The 21130-nt window shown below is 34.5% G+C and overlaps 1 protein-coding gene across 1 annotated transcript in view; it reads left to right on the top strand.

Moving 5' to 3' along the window:
- Window positions 1-21130, top strand: part of LOC128992511 (filamin-C) — a 143066-nt gene that overhangs the window by 68063 nt on the left and 53873 nt on the right. The window contains exons 8-18 of the mRNA XM_054416119.1: window positions 292-426; window positions 1045-1263; window positions 2871-3099; window positions 3677-3733; window positions 4170-4211; window positions 4704-5144; window positions 7241-7327; window positions 8597-8704; window positions 9656-9797; window positions 10267-10346; window positions 11213-11380. Coding sequence (XP_054272094.1) covers window positions 292-426; window positions 1045-1263; window positions 2871-3099; window positions 3677-3733; window positions 4170-4211; window positions 4704-5144; window positions 7241-7327; window positions 8597-8704; window positions 9656-9797; window positions 10267-10346; window positions 11213-11380 — 1708 coding nt within the window. The remainder of the gene's footprint in view (window positions 1-291; window positions 427-1044; window positions 1264-2870; window positions 3100-3676; window positions 3734-4169; window positions 4212-4703; window positions 5145-7240; window positions 7328-8596; window positions 8705-9655; window positions 9798-10266; window positions 10347-11212; window positions 11381-21130) is intronic.

The raw sequence follows: 21130 nt of genomic DNA, 5'->3' as shown, positions 1-21130 counted from the left end.
AGTTTGAAACTGGCTAGTTTGAAGAGTTGAAGTTTGAAAGAGCCAGGTGATTCACATTCAGCAACAAAGCATTCATTCAACACTCATCCTCTTCTTATAAATATACCTTAATTTACACACACACTGGCACACGATTGAGTAGTTTAGTGTCCTGCTGATATATGGGTATCAAAGTAGCCTATCTAATATTTGAAAAGCTTATTTAATCATTTAAATACTGATCCTTTGTGTATGTTACAAAGATAATATTTCATCTAAACTGATGACCGATTATAGTGAATGATGTTTTAGATTGTGGTGTACAATGAAGGAGATGTGGTCAAGGGATGTCCTTTCCACATCCGAGCCATGCCTGAGTTGACCAACATCCACTACTCGGGCTCTGGTATGGAGCCTTGCGCCATCGGCTCCATCGTCGAGGTCCTGGTAAGTGTCCATGAAGCTGCAAAGCTGCTAGCAAAGGAAAACCTGTAGGGGCTGGTGGTTCTTTCAACACTAATCATGATCCAGCCATTAGATTTGTGTAATTTGGATTGGGTGTGTGTTACTATAGACTAAGTTTGTGTCTTAGATTTCATTTTAAAAGGGAATAGGTCGATGCCCAGCATATCCACTAAAGTTTTATTGGCTTTGATTTCTTTCCCTTAAAGGCGTTTGTGATACCTTTCAAATTTACATTTGCATAGACAGTAAAAGTCCTACCTAGAATTTTTAGAAGACCTTGACTATCCATGCAATATTAAATGATTCAGTACACTTGTAACTCTGTGTTTTGGCTGAACTTTTTTATAATTTTGGCATAGGCCAGATAAATCTCAAATTAGTTATACAATTTGAATTAGGATACTTGTTTAATTGCCAATCTACAATCTTATGTAGACCTATCATTGGCATTATTAATAGATATCTCAATGCAAATTGCATTGGTCTAGAATCGATCCTGCTCAGTTTAAAACACAACCTCAAAGTTAAGCTACCTTATGGTGTAGGCACTGAAGGATAGTATATGTATTTACATTTAGAGGGTACACATTGCTTTTACAGGTGAACTCCAACGGAGCACGCAGTGGCCACATAGAGGTGATTGCCACGTCACCCACTGGTCGTCGGTTGGACTGTCCGGTCAACGAGCGCAACGGAGTGTACACGGCGACGTTCCAGCCAGACGAGGCGGGGGAGTGGAGCATAGCAGTGCGTCATAGTGGCGAGCTCATACAAGGCGGACCCTTCACCTGCCACGTGTATGACCCTAACGGCATCAAGGTACCTTCTAACAATCAGGTTCATCTAACACGAGTTAGCTAAGAATAATGAGCAGTGTAAATGTTTCAATATTGGCATTATTTACTTTTATGAAAGTAAATCTTGTCAAAAATTCATTGAATCATTTGATAATATATCTGCTTGGTTTGGTAAGTGGTAATAGAGAGTGAACTGTTCGATCTTGAGAAAAGACAACAGCTTTTGGGTGTTTTGAAAGTAAAATTAGCTGTCTTTAATCATCACCTGTGATAACAATCCTGGCTGAAGAACCAGATGGTCGTGGATTAGATTTAATCAACAACAGGTTGTGTGTTTTACTCGTCGCCAGTTTTTTATTTAAATAGAACATAGTTTAGTGATGCAGTCACAAATCGGGCTAGCGTCTAAAATATTTGAGACATTATTTTTTTGTCACTGAGTTACTTACATAAAAGATGCAAGTTGTCCTATCAGCTTTACTTGTTTAAAGAGCCTGCATGTTCCCAAAAATTAGTAATTTGAATCAACGCAATCTGTTGGTGACTCACTTCAACTACGTCCATTTTACAACAAAAGGTTTAAATTACCTGTATCCGTCAAGTGATCCTCGATTGTAGTTGTTTGACTACAGCTGTTTTGTGTTTATAAACACATCTTCAGGTCAATGTTGCATTGACTTATCCCATTCATGGAATGGTCGTCATCAGGTTGAAAGTTTTTGCAGGTGAAGAAATAAGTCATTACTAGTGTACCTGTTACTCGGCAATTGCCAAGTATTACAGACGTTATTTTAAAACAAATAAAAGCCTTAATTTTCAATGACTTTAAAAGAGTCTACTCAAAGATTATGGAAATTCTCACGGTGTACATAACAGTTTAATATAATCAACATTTCTTGTAAATATCTTATAATTTTTCCAAAGCTGATCATGGTTTTTGGTGTATTCTACAAATGTTTCCCACTCATAGCCGCGTTCGTAGTCCATAATAACGATTATAAATAAAAAAAAAAAACATTTTTTCTATTTCTTCTACTATGTGGTGTTCTATGACTTTCCTATGTTTCCAGTTCCATAGTTTGCAAACTGGCTCTTTCAATGATTACTCAAGAAATGCAACACAGTGTTAATTAAGGTATCTTTATTGTATATCAAATTTTCTAGGCTTTCTCGCTTTTTCCATTGTAATATTTAAAGCCAACCCAAATTTAAATAGTAAATATTTCATTTCAACCAAGTCAGTAAATTTTTGTAGCACAGGTTTCCTTAAATTGCAACTAAAATATTAACAGCAATTAAATTATCCAGCTGATCATAATGTAAACAAATATGTTCTTCATAAGGAAAACATGGAAACTTTAAAAGCAACTGGGGCTGATCCCAAGGAATGTTTTCAAAAACGTAAGATCAGTTTGCAAATCTACAAACCTAGACAAACATTTTAATATCAATATCACAACACATGTAATACTACAAAAAGTTATATCTAACAAGTTTTAACATGGCTTAGTTACTGTATCACCAAAATACTTATAAAGATGTCTTGTCTTTACAAGATCATGTCATATTTTGTATCTGCTGTAGGAATTTGATATCCTCCCACATTTTACAAGTCAAATTTTCTTGCAGCTGATTGGTCTAGAGACACCAGCTATTCCTGAGAGCATATTTGACTTCACTCTCGACGCCAGAGCCACTGGAGGTTTGGGGAAGATTATTGTTGACATTGTTAATGAGAGACACTCATTGCCGCACACAATAGAACCCATTGGAGAAAACCTGTATAATGTGTCACTTCACACCACCCGTCCAGGGAAATATCGAATCTACGTGTACTTCAACGGAGCTCATGTCAAGGGTAAGTTACTATAATGGTTGATTTTTTTTCATCTTCAGAATGTTTACTGTACAAGAGTAGTGGTTAACTAGATGTATGTAATGTAAATGTAAGTCAGTTAATAGATAGGTCAGTGTTATCATTGTTTTTGTTTGATTTTGAATGCAAGTAACAGCTCTTAAATGGAGGAGGAAACTTTGTACCAGTTAATTTGTAACACTGAGAAATTTGAACTTTGTGAGTTAGCTTCAATTTAAATGTTTTAAACTTTAAACTGATCTGAAAATATTTAGGGAAATCACAAAACTCATAAATAATTTCGACAAACTTTATTCTTAGCAGCAGTGCTCTATTTGTAAAAAAATTTGCTGCCAGAACTGCTGTTAATTTGTAGTGTGTATGTAATATAGTATTTGTATAAACAACACATGTTATTATGAAGGCTATGGTGTTCATCATTATGTGTATGAGTCATCAGGTACTCCATCATCATTCTTTTAATCTGCATCGTCAGTTATCCCTGTACCTTTACACCATTTGCACTGTAATGTTAACAGAACCCCTCTTTTGTCTAATGATAAGACTTATCTGTTTACAGGCAGTCCATTTGCCTTGAGGGTTGGAACTAGAGAACAGATGAAGATGGAGCGTTACAGTAAGTTTACATTTTACTTTGAGGTTATCTTACCCTAATGCAAAATTATTGATGACATTAGGTGATGTAAGTCATAAAAACAAGGTTTTAAACACATTGAAATACAATCAGAGACAAACCATTGCAAATAGTGATCAAGTTACATTTCATTTTATTCTATCTAGACTACACAAGTATGATTTGGATGGAAACAATTTTTGCATTTTAGCTTACACTTTCTTGTTAAAATGATTTAAAAGGACTTAATATGCTGTTTCAGTATCTAAAATAAAGCAATGTTTCTGTGTCGTAATTAAACACGGTTGTTGCATTGCCGTTTATTTTTTTTTAATTTGTAATCCATTTAACCTTTAATTGAATCATATACTTTGAAATCAAAACTGTGTAAACTGGTTTATAAATTCACAGTTGAACTCTCTACTGCTTTTTGTTTCAGATTCATCTGCGTCAAAGAACTCGTACAACTCCTCAAATCATGGTAATTAAATTTTAATTCTAATGATAAATCATGATTCAAGCAAGTAAGTTGTAAAATAATAAGTTATGTAGAAGTTTCATTCCCGTAATTACTGAAATTGCAATTTCTTGTTTGATCGCTTAAAATAGACAATGAAAACCAACCAAAAATTAAGTAACTGATTGTTACTACTATCTTTAATGAATCTTATTTTACACGGTTTGACTAAGAAAACTTACATCACAGGTGAAGGCACAGCTCTTAAAGGGTATACAGGAAAAATTGTTCCCGATCTAGAGACCTATATCGTTTTCTGGATTGGTGGCAGTGGAGAGCTCAAGCTTCAAATAGCCTTAAGATGGGCTCTGTACCACCAGGCATAATAGCTACCAAATAATAGAAACCATTGGTTAACTTCATGATAGGCAGGATTTTAAACACTAATGTTTTTTTAACCACTGATCCAACTTTGCCTTCTATTTGGTCTTCTAATATCCTTTGCCCTTCTTACAGAGAGCAGCAGGTACTCTGCATTCAACAGAGTCAACTCGTCCACAATACACCAAGTCAGTTCACCAGTCAACTCTCACAGCTCAAGTCCGTTTGGGTTTCGAGGCACCAGTCCGTTAGCTTCCCCACTTCGATCCCCGGTTGAAAAGTCCTCACCAAACTTCAGAACTACAACATCATCCTTTGAGAAGACTTCTTCATCTGCATTCAGAGTAAATAGTTCTCCTGTAGAGAAGATTTCACCAGGGTTTAGAGTGAACAGTTCACCTATTGAAAAGACCTCGTCGACATTTCGGATTAATAGTTCGCCAGTGAATGGATTACGATCCCCACTCCACTCTCCGGGGTTTCGGAACTCTCCGAGCCCTTTGGGGAGTCCAGGTTCAAGGAATAGTCCCAGTCAGTTCAACAGTACCACTGTCGATACCTCCTCCAATGTTAGAGGTATAGTTATCTGTTTATTATAGTTATTATACTAAACTTATTAGCTAATAAGTTGATAATAGTTTATTTAGTTGTGGTAGGCTATTCCTTTGTCTAATGCTGAAAACACAATGACAAAATGACACTCTGTTGTTAGTTATGGGCATTTAAATTTACAAAACTTTTTCAAATCTACTGATCTATAAACTAACTATAAATACAAAATTTATATAATCTGAAACATACCTATATCACCTGTCTTAATAAAATAATCTACGATTAAGGTCACTTTGAAACGGTTTTACATGTGAATTTTAATTTAAATTTAAAAGTAGCTTATTGCCTTTGGTTGAATTTTCATCCACGGTCAAATTTTAAACAAAATACGAAAAAGTTTATGTAAGTGAATTGTAAATAGTCTACTTTTTAAAGCTGTAGCTTGATGGAGATAATCAAATCACTCTTTATGGTTTAGGTATACAATTTTGATATATTTTAAATATTGTAAAATAGTAGTTTTACTAACAAAATAATCGCCTTAAAGAAACTTTCAACGTTCTTATTTTTATATGATGTTTTTTCTGGAATGAAACATTTTTATCTACAAAGTCATCTTTGCAAGGGTAAAATGGTATTGCATAATTTGTACCAATAACATGTCTATTATCTTTAAAACAATGATTTGATCAAACAAGTTAGCCTTTCTCTTATCTTATCCTTAGCTAAATAATTGTTTATTTGCTTGTGTTCAGCTTTGGGTGTATATTTGGGCTTACAGTTCCCAGGGTAATGAATTTTCTATCTGTAATCAGATAACAGATATAAAGTATAAACTGATTTATACTAGATCCAGCAAGATGAACATTTCAAACAGTATGTTTTACTGTATTTTCTAGATTTGATAAACTAACTACAGTACCATAGTTAATTAGTTATGGTACTATACTTTTTGGCCGTATTTCGATCCCATTTCATTCATTGGAAATGAAAATGCCTATTAGGAACCTATAAACAAAAATTTTAGCTTAAATAAGTAATGTAAAACAAACTAGTTTAATTAAATTTAATCAAAGAAAATAGTATATTTCATCACTAGGGCCTAAAGTGACTTTTTTGACCCGAGGTCAAGTTTTACGATCGAGGGTTAGAAAGTAATTTTTTGCCTGTGTGGTGAACTATATTTTTCGTCATATTGCATCATTAATTAACAAAAACAAAGCTAGAAAACAAAATCATTTTTATGTAAAGATAACCTCTCAAAACAACTTCCAGCTTGTTTTTAATTCTGCTAATACAAATAAGCAGCTGTTTAGTAAGATTCAATTATTTTGTATATTACGGTTGTGTTATTATACCATCTGTTAATGACTAATTTCATATTATATATGTATGACCATTGATTAATCTTTATATTTCTGCTGTATGATTTATTTGTGAAGATTAATTATCACATATTTTAATATTGTTAATGATGGTAAACAAATAGTTATTGAAATGTTGTACTGAAATTGACTATTCTTATTTTGACTTTGATAATTGACAATTTAATACCATTGATATGTCGAGCAATCGACAACAATAGGCTTATCTAATAAATCAATTGATAAATAATTTTGATCGATGCGATTGCCACAATCGAAATTTACAACTGTAAATTTTTTTACAACTGATTTTTACTCCCTAGAGTGTAAAAATGCTACTTTAGACCCGCAACTCATGCATAAAAAAACGGCTGTTTTTGCTGCAGTATGACGAAAAACTAATTTTGTTCATTTCAATGCTCATACAAAAAGCAGCAAAGTCAACTTAAAATTCAGTGATTAATTCCTAGGATGTATGCCAACTAAAAATTAATTATTTGCGAGAAATACAAATTGTTTATGATTTTGCCGCGATCGCGCAAGACGACAATGATGTTTCCGTGCCTGCGGGAGTTGATGATGATGATGTGTACACACGTTGATGATGGCCGCGGGAGATAATCAGAATTTTGCCGCTGTCACGGAAGACCACAACAGTCAATAGACGCCGGATTACTGGAGTGCCGGAGTTAAATGAATCCTCATATACTAGTGTCCCTAACTGACCATAGTACTAATTGACTATTTTGTTTTCAGTCTCAGCTATGTTGTCAAGCTTGAACCAACAACGCAGGGATTCATGGGACGCCCTCAACAAAACACAAAACAACCACAATGAAGTTGGTAAGTCATTATAAATGTAATAACATTTCAACCAATTCAGGAGTGGCCACTGCAATGTCCCGGAATTTGTCATTTATTTATCTAACCGTTGTCTGTGTGCCAAAGATCTGCTCTTTTTTCTTGGATATTCTCTTGTCAGTCTTTTCAATACCTCCAAGTAGAACTTTTGGTTTTCATTGTGACCTGGGTAAATAAATTTTGTGTGACCAGCACTTCTTCAATAGAAGAAACATATGACATATATCTTTTTATGTTTGATTTTACTTGGTGAGGCTTTTTTTACTGGAAGAGTCATGCGTCTCTGGTGGCTTGATTACCACTTTGTCTTCAATCCATAACTCATTTTCAGTAATCACCTTATAATAAATCATGGTCCTCATTAAGGCGATAAGCTAATATAACTAAAAAAATCCTGAATTTCTTCATTCATTGCTCCTTTATGAGAACTCAAGAGACAAATGTTGCTGGAACCCGTTTCATATGAAAATCTTCAGATAAAATCCCTTGAACTGAACTCCATGATATTTCAATCATCTCACAGAGCTGATGGATGATTCAAGTAGGAACCTTCCTTCACTAACTAACAAGGGTGTTAATTTTGTTCATGTACGTATTCGGCTTTACTTACAATTGAGGAGAATGCTGATCAGGTTTGAAGTCCTCACAAGTCTCACAACTATCAGAATTTTCTTATTTTTCTATTTTTTAAGTCTAAAAACCACTTGTGCACTGTGGTTTTATTCAGGATAGAATCCCAATATGCAGTCTGCTGCAGCATTACAATATAGTTGTGTGGTTGTGGTTGACTTCTTCAACAGCAAACAAATTTTCAAAATCGGTCATTGCTAGTGATATTCACCTTTTTACCAAAAGGAATTATCAAACTGTTTTACTGTTATTGAGAATCAAGGTTTATTACTAAAAAAATTGTCACAGACGACCCAATGCACTCGAGCAGCACAGCGTCACATAGTGACTCAGGTCAAAAACCTGAGAAGTAACTGGTCCAAAATGGGTTCCTTCTCCATTCTCTCATCAGCCCAATTCCTAATACTTGTTTTGTTTCCCTCTTTATTTTTCCCTACTTTATTTTTGTCCTATAATACTTTTCTGTAATAAAAATGATAAAGTAACAGTTACAGTATTATGGTTGAAGTCTCACAAGGGCAAAGTTTATATGACAGGTGTGTATTGAGTTTGATGTTTTATTGTATTAATACTTTAATACTTTAATTTGGCGATCATACAAAATATTGTATTATGTTGCAGATTTGAAGGTGACAGGTGATGCTCTACAACTGTTGCCACTACACAGAGCGTCAACTCTATATGTACACAGTGATGCCCCTCTGTCTCAGATCATAGTCACAGTTACTGGTGTGTATTTTCATACGTATCATTTTATTTTGACAACTAGTTGTTAATTCTATCAATAGTACAAAGTGGATTGATACTGATCCTATAAACAAAACCAAATGTCTCCAGTCAAGTTTTGGCAAACATCTTAATTAATGAGGAAAGATGCTTAAGTGTGTTGTATCACAGAGAAGTAAGGTACAGAGGAAAAACACGCTTATGGGACGAGCGTGCACTTTCAGCTCTGGTATGTTGTGCCGGAAATATACTTGTGAAGAGCGAGGAAGAGCCCGAATTGAGAGCACTGTGTAAAAATTCCTATCGCACAGGGCACAGGGTCTTTCTCCACCATGAGCGTTGTAGTACATGAGGGCTAGATGAGCGGTGCGGATCTTTGTCCTAGACACCAGCGACTAGTGCTAGACACCACTTAAGTGTACCATTGAATGTTTCCTCTGTAGTACCTTACTTCTCTATGCTTGTATGTAAAATATTCCTCGATTCAAGATAAATATCTGTGAAACAAAGTTGTACCTAGAGTACTGTAGATATAATTATGGCTCAATAGTGTAGGGTTACCGCTACCGTACATCTTTAGAGTTTTGATACAAAGGTCCCTGTTTAGATGATCATGGGGGAAATCGGCAAAAAGAATCGACTCGTCTCAACCTATTGTGTTCATGCATTTGTTTACTTGAAGACTGGCTTTGGAACTTAAATTTCCTAAAATATCATATTTTTTTCCTAATCAAGATGGATAAAATGTACCATAGCTTCTAATTTAATAGTTACTCAATAACAATATCTATTTTAAGTAACAAACCATTTTTGTATCCTGTTATATTTAAATACTGATGCACTTTTGCCCTGCCGGTAAATAGATTGATAAAAATAAATAGGCTTTTTGAAATAAGCATTTTTGTTAAGGGAACATTTAGTAGAATGACTTCTGAATATTTTTGTTTGATGCAGCTCCGTCAAAGCAGCAGTTGCCAGTAAAGATGACCAGGTCGTCCAGTCAGCAAGCTGTGGCTTACTTCACGGTCACGGAGGTGGGAGAGCACGCCATTGACGTCAAGGTGAAGGACCAGAGAGTCATCGGAGCTCCCTTCAGGTAACTTTAGATAGAATGCTTCCACAGTTACACTTAATTGCATGTTAGAGTAGAAAACCCTGCAGGCATGGTGGTACTTGATTTTACTCTGAGGATCACGATAGTGTTGGTAAGAGACAATAACTTACCCTAGACATAAAGCTTTTACAGACACACTTAATTGATTACACAGTCATGGGGAGTTAACGATTCACCCTGAGGACCACGGTTTAGTAAGATACAATAACTTACACTAGATATAAGGCTTTTACGGTCACATATAATTACATTTCCGTAGTGAAACATCCCTGACGTTGTGTTACACAGTTTCACCCTGATGATCTCAAGCGTGTTAGCTAGATAGGATCACTTCTTAATGGCAGACTGTTTTCTCATATAGTCAGTATGGTAAAACTCATTAATTAACTAATTGTTTGAATATTTACTAGACAATCATAAGTACTTACGTAGTGCTAAATCTGATCCACAGGAGCCATGCCTATGACGCTTGTGCCATAAAAGTCGGAAGGATTCCTAACGGAGTTGTGGGACAGCCTGTGGAGTTTGAAAGTGAGTTATCTGTTATATGTTTACCAAATTACATGTTGTTATGCATACTTAATACTTATGTTTGAGTAAAGTTCAATCCCCCTACTCCTGATCTGGATTGATTAACTGTTCTGGTTCTGACTATAGGGAGAGTCCAGGTCAATCTCTCTGAATACCTATGTACTATATTATAATAGGTTACAACAACTGTTTTGAGTTCTTACAATTAAACATTCTTTGCGTTTGATAATTATTGAACGCATCATAACCCATTGAGATGATTTACAATCATCGGAGCCAGACTTGTTTTGTGGTTAGAGTGTAGAATACCCGTCCTGTTTGCATGAGTGGCCGAGTTCAGACCCTTCTTATCAACAATGGCTTTAAGAAGTACAGTGATATCCTGTCCCGGTGGTTTACAGCCCACCGCAAGGGTTACTATCTAGAGACAAACTACTTGTATCCAACAACACAGCAAGAATACTCTCTCTTCATAAGAAAACACCTATATATGTTGGGACATTTTTACTTACAATAGCAGTTTGTTAAGTTGTGTGTTAACAAAATCTTTGACCGTGGAAAACTCTAGATATTCCCATGATAAAATTTATAAAGCCACTGACAGAGTATGCTGGATGCGAATTGTTGATTTCTGTTGAATATGCCAACATTTCAACCTAACCAAAATAAAAGGACAACTTATCGTAGACTTTAGCATCTTTTATGTCATATCACAACTAAAATTTAAGGAAAATAAAATTTTAGTCTGTAGCATACTCTATGAGTAACTCGCTTAACTATGGTATTCAAATTTTAAAATCAGCTACATCTGCTTACTGTAGAGGGGATGTCTTCTTCCATGACTAACATGAGGTTTACTCCCACAGTTGACGGGTCAGGAGCTGGCTCAGGTAATCTGGAGATTCTGGTCAACGGAGGTCATGTGACCAGCTTTGTACGTAACCTCGGCAGTCAGAGGTTCTTGGCGTCGTTTGTACCCCACGAGGCCCTTAGTCATCTGGTGGAGATGAAGTTCAACGGAGAGGCCGTACCTGGTGAGTAACAGTAGAGTGTAACTGTCACGTAGCTTATGAGTGCTTGAAGGTCATCAGAAAACAGACAATGTATGCTTGTAGATCATCAGAAAAAAGACTATGAAACTTAGGCGTCCAGCTAGCGAACAAAATAAATCATATTTAGGTGATGGATAACTTGATGGAATCTGTAACATATACTAGTCTACTGTATTAATTGTTTCTTACCACGCTCTGCTACCATTTTAAGGGAAAAATAAAAAATAAGGCTGTGTATTGCAGAGCATAATTATAGTGCTCGCCTGCACTATAAAAACGTTTTGATTGTAACATCTTGCAATCGCGCATCACTCATCTGAAGGTCCCGGGATTGATGCTAAGCGGGATTGTTACTGAACCCAGATGCCATTTGTCTATCTATAATTAATTAATAATTTAACAAAAAGGTCAACGTTAGTTTTGGACTGTTCCCTTGCAAAAAACTTTAACAAAATTATAATATTGAAGATACACAAAAATATATATATTTACAAAAACTATTATTTAGTTTGATAAACCACCTCTTTTACTGTATCAAATTAGAGCATGAAACCATGTACTAAGTGACATAACCTCACACTCACACAACCAACAATTACAGGGTATTTAGCAACAATAGCAGCCATAATACTGTATAATGGCTGATATTTTTTGTGTTTATTTATACCATTGGCATTTTTTATGTCTTTGGTTAGGGAACAGTCCAAATATTGACATTAATAATCATGCTTTAGATTTTCAAATACAGTGTATAGTTGTGTAGTAGTCCTGTGTATAGTTCAGGGAGAAGTTTCTAAATATGGTTACACATCAATTGTAAAGGAGAAACGTCGCAGAAGTTATTTGTATTCTTTCTCCCAGTGCAAAAACAATTGTGATGATGGAAATAGAAAGGTTTTCAAGCTCGAAAAAGTAATCTTGCTTGAAATTGAGAAATATACAACCTTACCTGCTTTACAAACCAACTGTCCATTCCCACCTTCTCTCAATAATCAACAAGTATATACACGGTGCTTGCCACTAAGTTATATAGGGTGTTTAGAAAAGGTGGGGACACAATAGTGATTCTTTGGTCCAAACCAAAATAAAGAGAAAATCAGGAATAACATTTTTTCAAAAATCACGTTGTTAACCAGCCTATCTGCCATTTTGTATTTTTTAAATAAACATTTTTATCATTGAATCCTTTCAACTGATCTTTATGAAACTTGTTATGTATGTTAAGGTAGAAGAGGCCCGTGTTAGAAAAGGAATGCGTCGTAAAATTTCTAAATGGCGGCCATTTGATTTTTTTAAACATAAATTTAAAAAAAATGGCTGATTTTATGAGAAAAGGCCAAGACAACTTTTATTTAACAATTTTAATTCCCTATCAATCAATTTCAAGTACAAAATAATCAAATTAGAAATAACTCAAATATTACGAGTTTTAGTTGTAATATGGGGTAGAATAAGGTTAAACTAGTCAGGTTTGCCCCATTTACCTAAAAATCGTTAGGTACCTTGGTATCGTTTGATAGGGAATTAAAATTGCTAAATAATAGTGTTCTTGACAGTTTTTCATAAAATCAGCCATTTTTAGTAATTTAAGTTTTAAAATTTTAAATGGCTGCAATTTTGAAATTTCAAGTTGAATTAAGATGAATTTCTTTTCTAACATGGGTCTCTCCGACCATAACATACATACCAAGTTTCATAAAGATCGGTTGAAAGAATTCAAAGATAAAAATGTTTATGTAAAAATTACAAAATTACGGATATACGGTTAACGAAGCGATTAAAGCCAAAAATTAGTGAATTTTTCGTGTTGAATTGTTTGTTTGTAAAAATGAGTTATCAGAAAAATAAAGAGGACGTTGCTGAAAAAGAAGAAGACAAAGGAAGAAGAATAGAATAAGAGGTAACGTGAATACTGAAGATCTAATTTGCGACATTGAAAAGTACCCAGCAATGTGGGATAGTACGCCTGTGTCTTCGCCTTCTTTTCTATATTATCAACGTGAGAAGATGTTCATTGTTCGACTGCATTTTTTCAACTACCATTGTACAGTGGCTGTAGTGGAGGGGCTTGTCAGTTGCCTGTACCATCCACTGCAGTTACCCAGGCGGTAACTGGTGGCCGCCACCAGTGGCCTCGTGTGAAAGGGCCCTAATAGGCTAGTAAAAATACTGCCCAACATCAAACTTAAAGCAACAGAAATAAAATATATGGGATTTTGTCAACAAAGGGGTCCACAACATCATACTAAAAATCGAAGTGGCGGAAAGCCGCCATATTGGATTTATGTAAGGTTTAGTAAAATGGATATAGTTCGACAACTGAGCCTTTTAAAAATCTGCGGTTTGTTTTAATAGCTTCCTCATTAAATTTACTTCAACATAACAACAACTTTTGTATCATTTAAATATTGTTTAGTTTAAACAAGACAGCTTTAAATTTAAAAAATACCAAATTTCAAAGATTTTTTTTGTAAAACCTTTAAATTTTTGCAAATAAAAAACTCAGGTGATATGAAAATACATATTTTGTGGCTATTAAAATAATCTGCATTAAATTTTGAACCATAATAATCATCACATCAGTTTGTATCTTGCTTGTCCTCTACGAGGCTTCTCTCATTTTAAATGGGATCCAATGTCGTTCACCAGCTGCACACATAACAATTTTAAACAAATTTATATTTAGAAAAAATATTTGTTCATTGAGGTTAAACAAATAATTTTATTAATTTGTTTTCCGTAGAAATATTCATATGACTTTTCACAACATCCAAACAAGGAGTTTACACTACAACAACAACAGACATGGTCAAAATGGTAGACTCTTTACTTTTTTTAGTCAATCAAGGTCATTGAAAAACAGTTAAAAATATATGATAGAATAAAAGTATGAAAAATCTATTCAAATTTTAAAAATAAACCTGAAACTATAATTATTTCCTCAGAAACAATTCAAAGTTTCTTTTTTACTCAACAACTTTCTCTGAAGAAAAAGTGACTTCTTCAGATTTAATGGCACTTGTAGTGAAATGCTGAGCAAGCCCTGGGGTTGAGAGAGTAGCAGACGACACTAGTGTCACAGCTAATCCACTTTCAACAGCTGACTCCAGGAATACCAACGTTCAAGATGTAGAAAGCTGATTGCCAACCGTAAAACTTGTTTGATCCTCAATAATTGTCTGATTTCTCTGCTCTCTGGTACCTAACCGCCCTGACTTCTGTTGAGATTCACTTTCTCATTGTTATTTATTGATTGAGTTTCTATTGGTGTGAAAATACTCTGAATGATGTTATATTGGCAATATTGGTAAATTAAATCCAATCAATTAATCCAATCAATTTTTAATTACTTGATATTGAGATTAGCCATTTTCCGAAATTAGCAATCAGCAGATTTCTTACCTACAATTTTATTTTCATTTAACATTGCCCAAACAACATCTTTCAATATTTTGTTGACGAATTTTGAATGGCACCTTCGAGGTTCACTCATTTTACTATCTAAGTAGGAGGAACACTGTTGAATAACTTACCATGTACAAGCCTTTCGAAATAAAAAGTGAGGTATTTTATGTGATTATTCTTAAATTATTTTTCAGAGTATGTACAGATACAAAAGATGGATCATACTTGCTAATAAATGTATCATCCAAAAGGCTTGATTATACAAGGTTAGTTTACAGGGCTTTTTTACGCACACTTTTAAACTAGTCTATTGACCACTACACTCGTTCATTAGCTGCTCTTAAAATGCTCTGAAATATTCAGCTGAAAATAATTTTTTATTTTTTTATTTTGTAAACATCAAAAAGCTCAAGCGGAACCAATTCAGGTTTAACAATACAATGAAAAGTCATATTTAAAGTTTCTAAAATTAATTCACAGTAACTTTTGGTTTTCTGGTTTGACTGACTCATCAACAGCTACAAATGAAAGTTTATCCAGTAGTATGCGATTTTCTCACACATGTCGTAGAAGTGAACGCTTAGAAAGTGAGGTCACGGATCATCACGTTTGTCCAATAGTTTTATCTAACAGTGAAAGTGAGCATTTCACGTTGCTGTGGTTGTTCAGTTCAGATCACAGGACTGTGATCTGACCAATATCAGTCAATTTACATAACAAACCCACTTCCTTGTGTTGGAAAATGTCAAGTAAAGCAGATCGGAATGTTTGATGCAGGAAATATGCGCGGTTTTAAATATCCTTGGTAATCTGCAATACTTTTATACATTTTGTTATTATAATCTAACAAACTGAATTTAATTCACATCAAATTGCTTTTGTAAACCTTCTTTTATCTAGTTTTAAGTTTATTTTTAATTGAATTTTACAATTTCACCTGTTTATCCAGCTATGCTGGTACAATAGTAAACGTTTATGTGAAAATATATCATTGACTTTACTTGACTTTTTACTATATATTTTTAATATTTTACATTATTACTTCCTAATGATACTCACAATAATAACTGGTTATTAACAATTTGACTCGCGAAGTTCTGTATTTTGTACAACAATTTTGTATTCTGTATACAACTTGTTTGTGACATAAAGTCAAGTAATTACTCTTGGGTCTTGGACTAATTACCTCACAGTGAAGAGATTTTGGAAGAGTTAAGAAATATTTAATTCCTTTCTTAATAAAAACTTAAAAGTTTTGTTCATGCTTAATCAGTGAAATTTCTTGGTTAGTATTTTAGTATTTTAGTATTCTGAGAACAGAATCATGATCATTGAGTTTAAGATTTATTCCTTTACAAGTTGAAGGAAGGCCACAAGTGGGAAAATGTGTTAATTGGGTATTGATTATTGGTTATATTGAAGACAATTAATTATATAACTTGTTAATTGGTCAAACCAAGACTTTCACACAACCAATTAAACTGACAGGTCGCTAATTGTATAATTGACCATTGTTTTTTCAATTACAAAGAGGAAATTACTCTTTCTCATAATCATTTTACTGGAAGGGATTATTACCATCTGCTTCCTACCTATCATCATGAAAGAAATTGAAATATGTTTGAAGAATTTATTTGTTTAAATTAATAAATCATTTTAAATTTTTTCATTTAAACTAAAATGTATTTTTTAATTTAAACTAAAATGATTTGTTAGTTAACTCAAACTTGAAAATATTATTTTACCTTCTGTGATAAAAAGTGCTAAAAATTGATATTTACTAGAACCAGCATAAAAAATGTTGTAAATAGAAACCTACTACCCAAAAACTTCACAACACTTGTGTTTTTCTATTTTTGACGAATCAACAATGTTTTCAATCTTGTATATATTGACCAATTTAACAACCTTGGCGTACAGTTAAGCTGAAGTCAGTTGGTGATGAAGTAGCCACAACAGCAAGGTGGCATAGTAATCAAATAATACAAACTTTTTGTAGTATTTGTAACTTTTGTATTATTAGATTATAATACAAAAATGACCTAAAAAAACTGAAACATGACAACACTGTTTACATTGTGAGTGTGTCAGTGATACTGCGCCCCTGGGCTAGACCACTGGAATGTGGGGTATGCAAGGTGAGGGTCCGTCCTTGTCCGTCCCATCTCACTGTTGTGGCTACTTAATCATCACCAACTGACTTCAGCTCATAACTATACGCCAAGGTGAAGGTTGTTAAATTGGTTGATTTGTAAACTATTGAAAACATTGTTGATATGCCATGAGTAGAGACACACAGTGTAAAGTTTTTCGGTTATTTTATCAATTTATGGTCCAAGAAAGCTGAACAAGTATTATCACAATATCTATTTGTTTGTGTTTCTGTGTACAACACCCAGGATGGAAAATTACACAGCCTAGTTCAATAAAACCACAACAACGTTAAGGATTTAATTTTTCCCCATACTGACTAAGTTTTCGAGAATATCTTTGGTTTTGAACCAATATATTTAAATTAGGGGTTTTATGTAAAAAGGAAAACTGTGAACTAAAGTGTGGTAATCACTATTCTTAAAATGAGCAGTTATGGACAGATGAATCAATAAAAATCAGTCAAAATACAATTTACTTAAGATCATATCTACATTGTTGTTATATTCTGAAATTTCTTACAAAAACAATGTTCATAGTATAGCATTTCATGACATGTTCATACATATTTGTTGTTAAGAATAGGTATAAAACCTTCATTGGATATTTATAGACTGAAATATTATAAATATTTACCATCCAAACTCTCCTTGGTCATAGTTTGTATATTTTATCTTGGATTGTTATTTTTATTGCACAAGTCAAACTTATCTACCCTTTAAATTACATTTTCATATTTATAAACAAAAATATAAGTTTTATTTTTCATCCCAGTTTTGAGAACTAGAATTATATTAGGTTACCTGGGTCATTATAGCCTGTAGTTTAGGTAAGATACCTAAACCTTAATTTAAATAAACCTAACTTACCTAACTGGTTGGACCATGGTTATTTCTTATCAATTTTGTCTTACAGTTTGTTGTGCTGGGCAAATTCACCTTCTAGCAAATATATCTTTAAACAACAATAAAAGGCCATCAGAGTCATTGCTGGCATCAGCTCAAGAAAATCATGTAGATCCAGTTTAAAAAATTCAAACTTTTGACCCTTCTTGCTCTTTATATTTTACACTTGGCACTTTTCATTAAAAACGACATTGATTTATTTGAAAACTGTAAAAAAACTCATAGTTATGAAACTAGACACAAACAACTTTTGGAAATTCCAAGCCACAGGTTAGCTTTGTTTCACAATGGACCCTATTATCAATGCATACAAGTCTACAACAAATTAATTGTCCTTTTATTTTAGAACAGTCTTTGAGCCTTAATAATTTTAAAAAGAAACTTTCAGAAAAACTGATTGCACTTTGTCCTTATGACATGAATTCATTTTTATCCTGTCAACTTAATATTTGTATATATTTATTATGTGTAAAATATTTATAATGCATGATTTGTACTGACATGTCACACATTCATCCCATTGTCACATTGGCCCTAACTTTGCCTGTGTAAATAAATGATTTTTCATTTCATTCATTGCTGATATTCAGCCTCTGTATTATGAATTTTTGTGATGAATAAATTGATTTGATTTGATTTGACTACAGGCTACAACAGCAAAGGTAATCTAAAACAATATAAACAGTAGATGTTATCTTTTTCATTATGTAAGTACTTTTCTATCAGGATACACCTTAAATTCTTATCCCAGGGAATTTTTTCACTATTTTTAGAGTACAGTTACAATTGTTAATATTGTTTGTTTATTTGCGTTATATATTGTCTAAAACTAATGCTGGATCATAATAACATGAATCACTCTGCATATAAAGTGAACACTTACGCCTACAGAAGCAGAACTGAAAACTAGTTGTGGAGGAATTGTCATATTAAATTGAAACCATGAATGATCCATTAACATACAGAGGAAGCTTACATAACGTTACGGTCAGATCGGGGACTGGAACTGCCCAGTTAACTGTACATTCACTGGACAGCAGGTAGCAGGCAGCGGGTAGTGTAACTGTCTACATTCCTCCTGGTAAACCTTACTGCTCAGGTTACAAGATGGTCACAGAACTGTATGAGCGGAAGGTTAACAGCTGTTTGTGTCGAATGTAGCAATACAAAAAGAATCTTTTGATAATAAAGTGATGTTTTTATATTTTAGAACAGTTAACTACATCTTGAAAATATACAGGGTGGTCATAAATTATTGAACACACTTTAAGATTAAATAACTAAATAACCAAACAACTTAGAAACATGGGAATTGTTTCATTAAATAGCAAATTTAAAGCAGTTTTATATCAGCAGTTTTAAGTGCTAACAAAATTATAAAAATGTCCGTAAATATAAAGTCTACAGACTTTTTATAACCAATTTTTATAATTACTGAATCACTTAAAATGTTGTAATTTTTAAAATGTGTGTCTAGCGGATAGACGCACTAAAACAAATCATTCTAGTAAAAGGTCATTTAATTTACAGAGAATAGTTAAGTAGTGTAATCCACTAGATTCAAATCAGAAAAACTGTTGTTAAAACTGTTGTTACCTAGGTTGCTAGGACAACAAAAAAATAAACAAATGATTAAAGTAAATACAGAACACATGGTTATTGTGTTAGACAGTTTAGTGGCACCACATTAGCCCCCTGCGGAGTCTGGAAGACCGGGCACTTTAAATTTCACAGTACGACCAGATCGGGTCACGTAAGGCTTGGGTTGGCTTGAGAGTAGGGTCTTGAGTGGGAACACTGTGGAGGGTGGATTTCTGGAATGTTTATTATGGATGGGTGTATGTGTTGAAGGAGTAAGATCTTGCAATAGATACGCGGGCTTTACTCTGTCCAACGTCACCTTCACACGTTTACCACGATGGATTATAGTCATAGTTTTATCATCACGAGATACCACGGGAAACGGTCCAGTATAAGGTGGTTGTAGTGATCGTCTAACAGAGTCATCTCGCAAAAATATGTGAGTACACCGTTTTAACTCCTGAAAAACGAAGGACTTTGGTTTATCATGCCAAGATGTGGGCACAGGTCTGAAATTTGACATGTGTCGACGTAAGCGAACTACATAGTCAGCCGGGTCCTCCTCACGAGTTGTGTCTTGAGGGAGGTCTAGAAGTTCTCCAGGTAGACGGAGTTGGTGGCCAAAAACTAATTCGGCAGTAGATGCCTGAAGGTCTTCACGATATGCGCTGCGAATGCCGAGTAGTACGATGGGAAGTGCTTCAAGCCATGTTGAATCATTGTGGCACATGAGAGCTGCCTTTAACTGCCGATGGAATCTCTCGACTAAACCATTAGCACAAGGGTGATAGCCGCAAGTTCTGATTCGCTCTACACCGAAGGTCTTTCCAAGGGCACGAAATAATGCTGACTCAAATTGGCGTCCTTGATCAGTTGTGATGCGCAAGGGTGAGCCGTAACGGGAAAACCAGCACATCACCAGAGCCTCAGCTACTTCTTCTGCGGTGATGGTTTTCAATGGATGAACTTCTGGCCATCTGGTGTAGCGGTCGATAGCTGTTAGGCAATATTTGTATGGTCCGGATGGTGGAAGTGGTCCAATGATGTCAATGTGAACATGATCAAATCTTGATGATGGGAGTGAAAACGATCCATGGGGTGTAAATACATGACGGGAGATCTTAGCACGTTGACATTTCTCACAGGCTCGGGCCCAGTTTCGACAGTCTTGTTGAATTCGGGGCCAAACAAAGCGATTAGAAACAAGTTTTGCCGAAGCTTTGATGCCAGGGTGACTTAGATTGTGTATAGAATTAAAAACTGAGCGTCTAAGGGGCTCAGGGACAAAGGGTCGTTGTACTGAAGTTGTTGTGTCACAGTATACATCAAGGTCTGTTCCAGGAATTTTGACAAGCTTCAAATTAAGAGATGTCTCTCCCTTAAGGATCTCTTGTAGCTCAGGGTCAGAGTCTTGATGATGTGCCAAAGTTTTGGCATCTACAATGCTGGGAGCCGTGGTTGACAATGAATCTACACGAGAAAATGCGTCAGCTACTAGGTTGGCCGATCCAGAAACATGTCTTATGTCTGTAGTGAATTGTGAAATGAATGTTAGTTGGTTTTGCTGAACAGGAGGTAGTTTTTCACGTTTTTGACTGAAGGCAAATGTTATTGGCTTGTGGTCTGTGAAAACTATGCAATGATTTGCCTCAAGGTAGTGACGAAAGTGACGAATGGCGGCATATACAGC

The sequence above is a fragment of the Macrosteles quadrilineatus genome, unplaced genomic scaffold, assembly GCF_028750875.1.
Source record: "Macrosteles quadrilineatus isolate MER2022 unplaced genomic scaffold, UCM_ALF_1.0 Scaffold_4__1_contigs__length_99947679, whole genome shotgun sequence".
Classification (NCBI taxonomy): domain Eukaryota; kingdom Metazoa; phylum Arthropoda; class Insecta; order Hemiptera; family Cicadellidae; genus Macrosteles; species Macrosteles quadrilineatus.
Note: the sequence above shows the minus strand (reverse complement) of the source record. Positions and strands in the feature narration are given on the sequence as shown.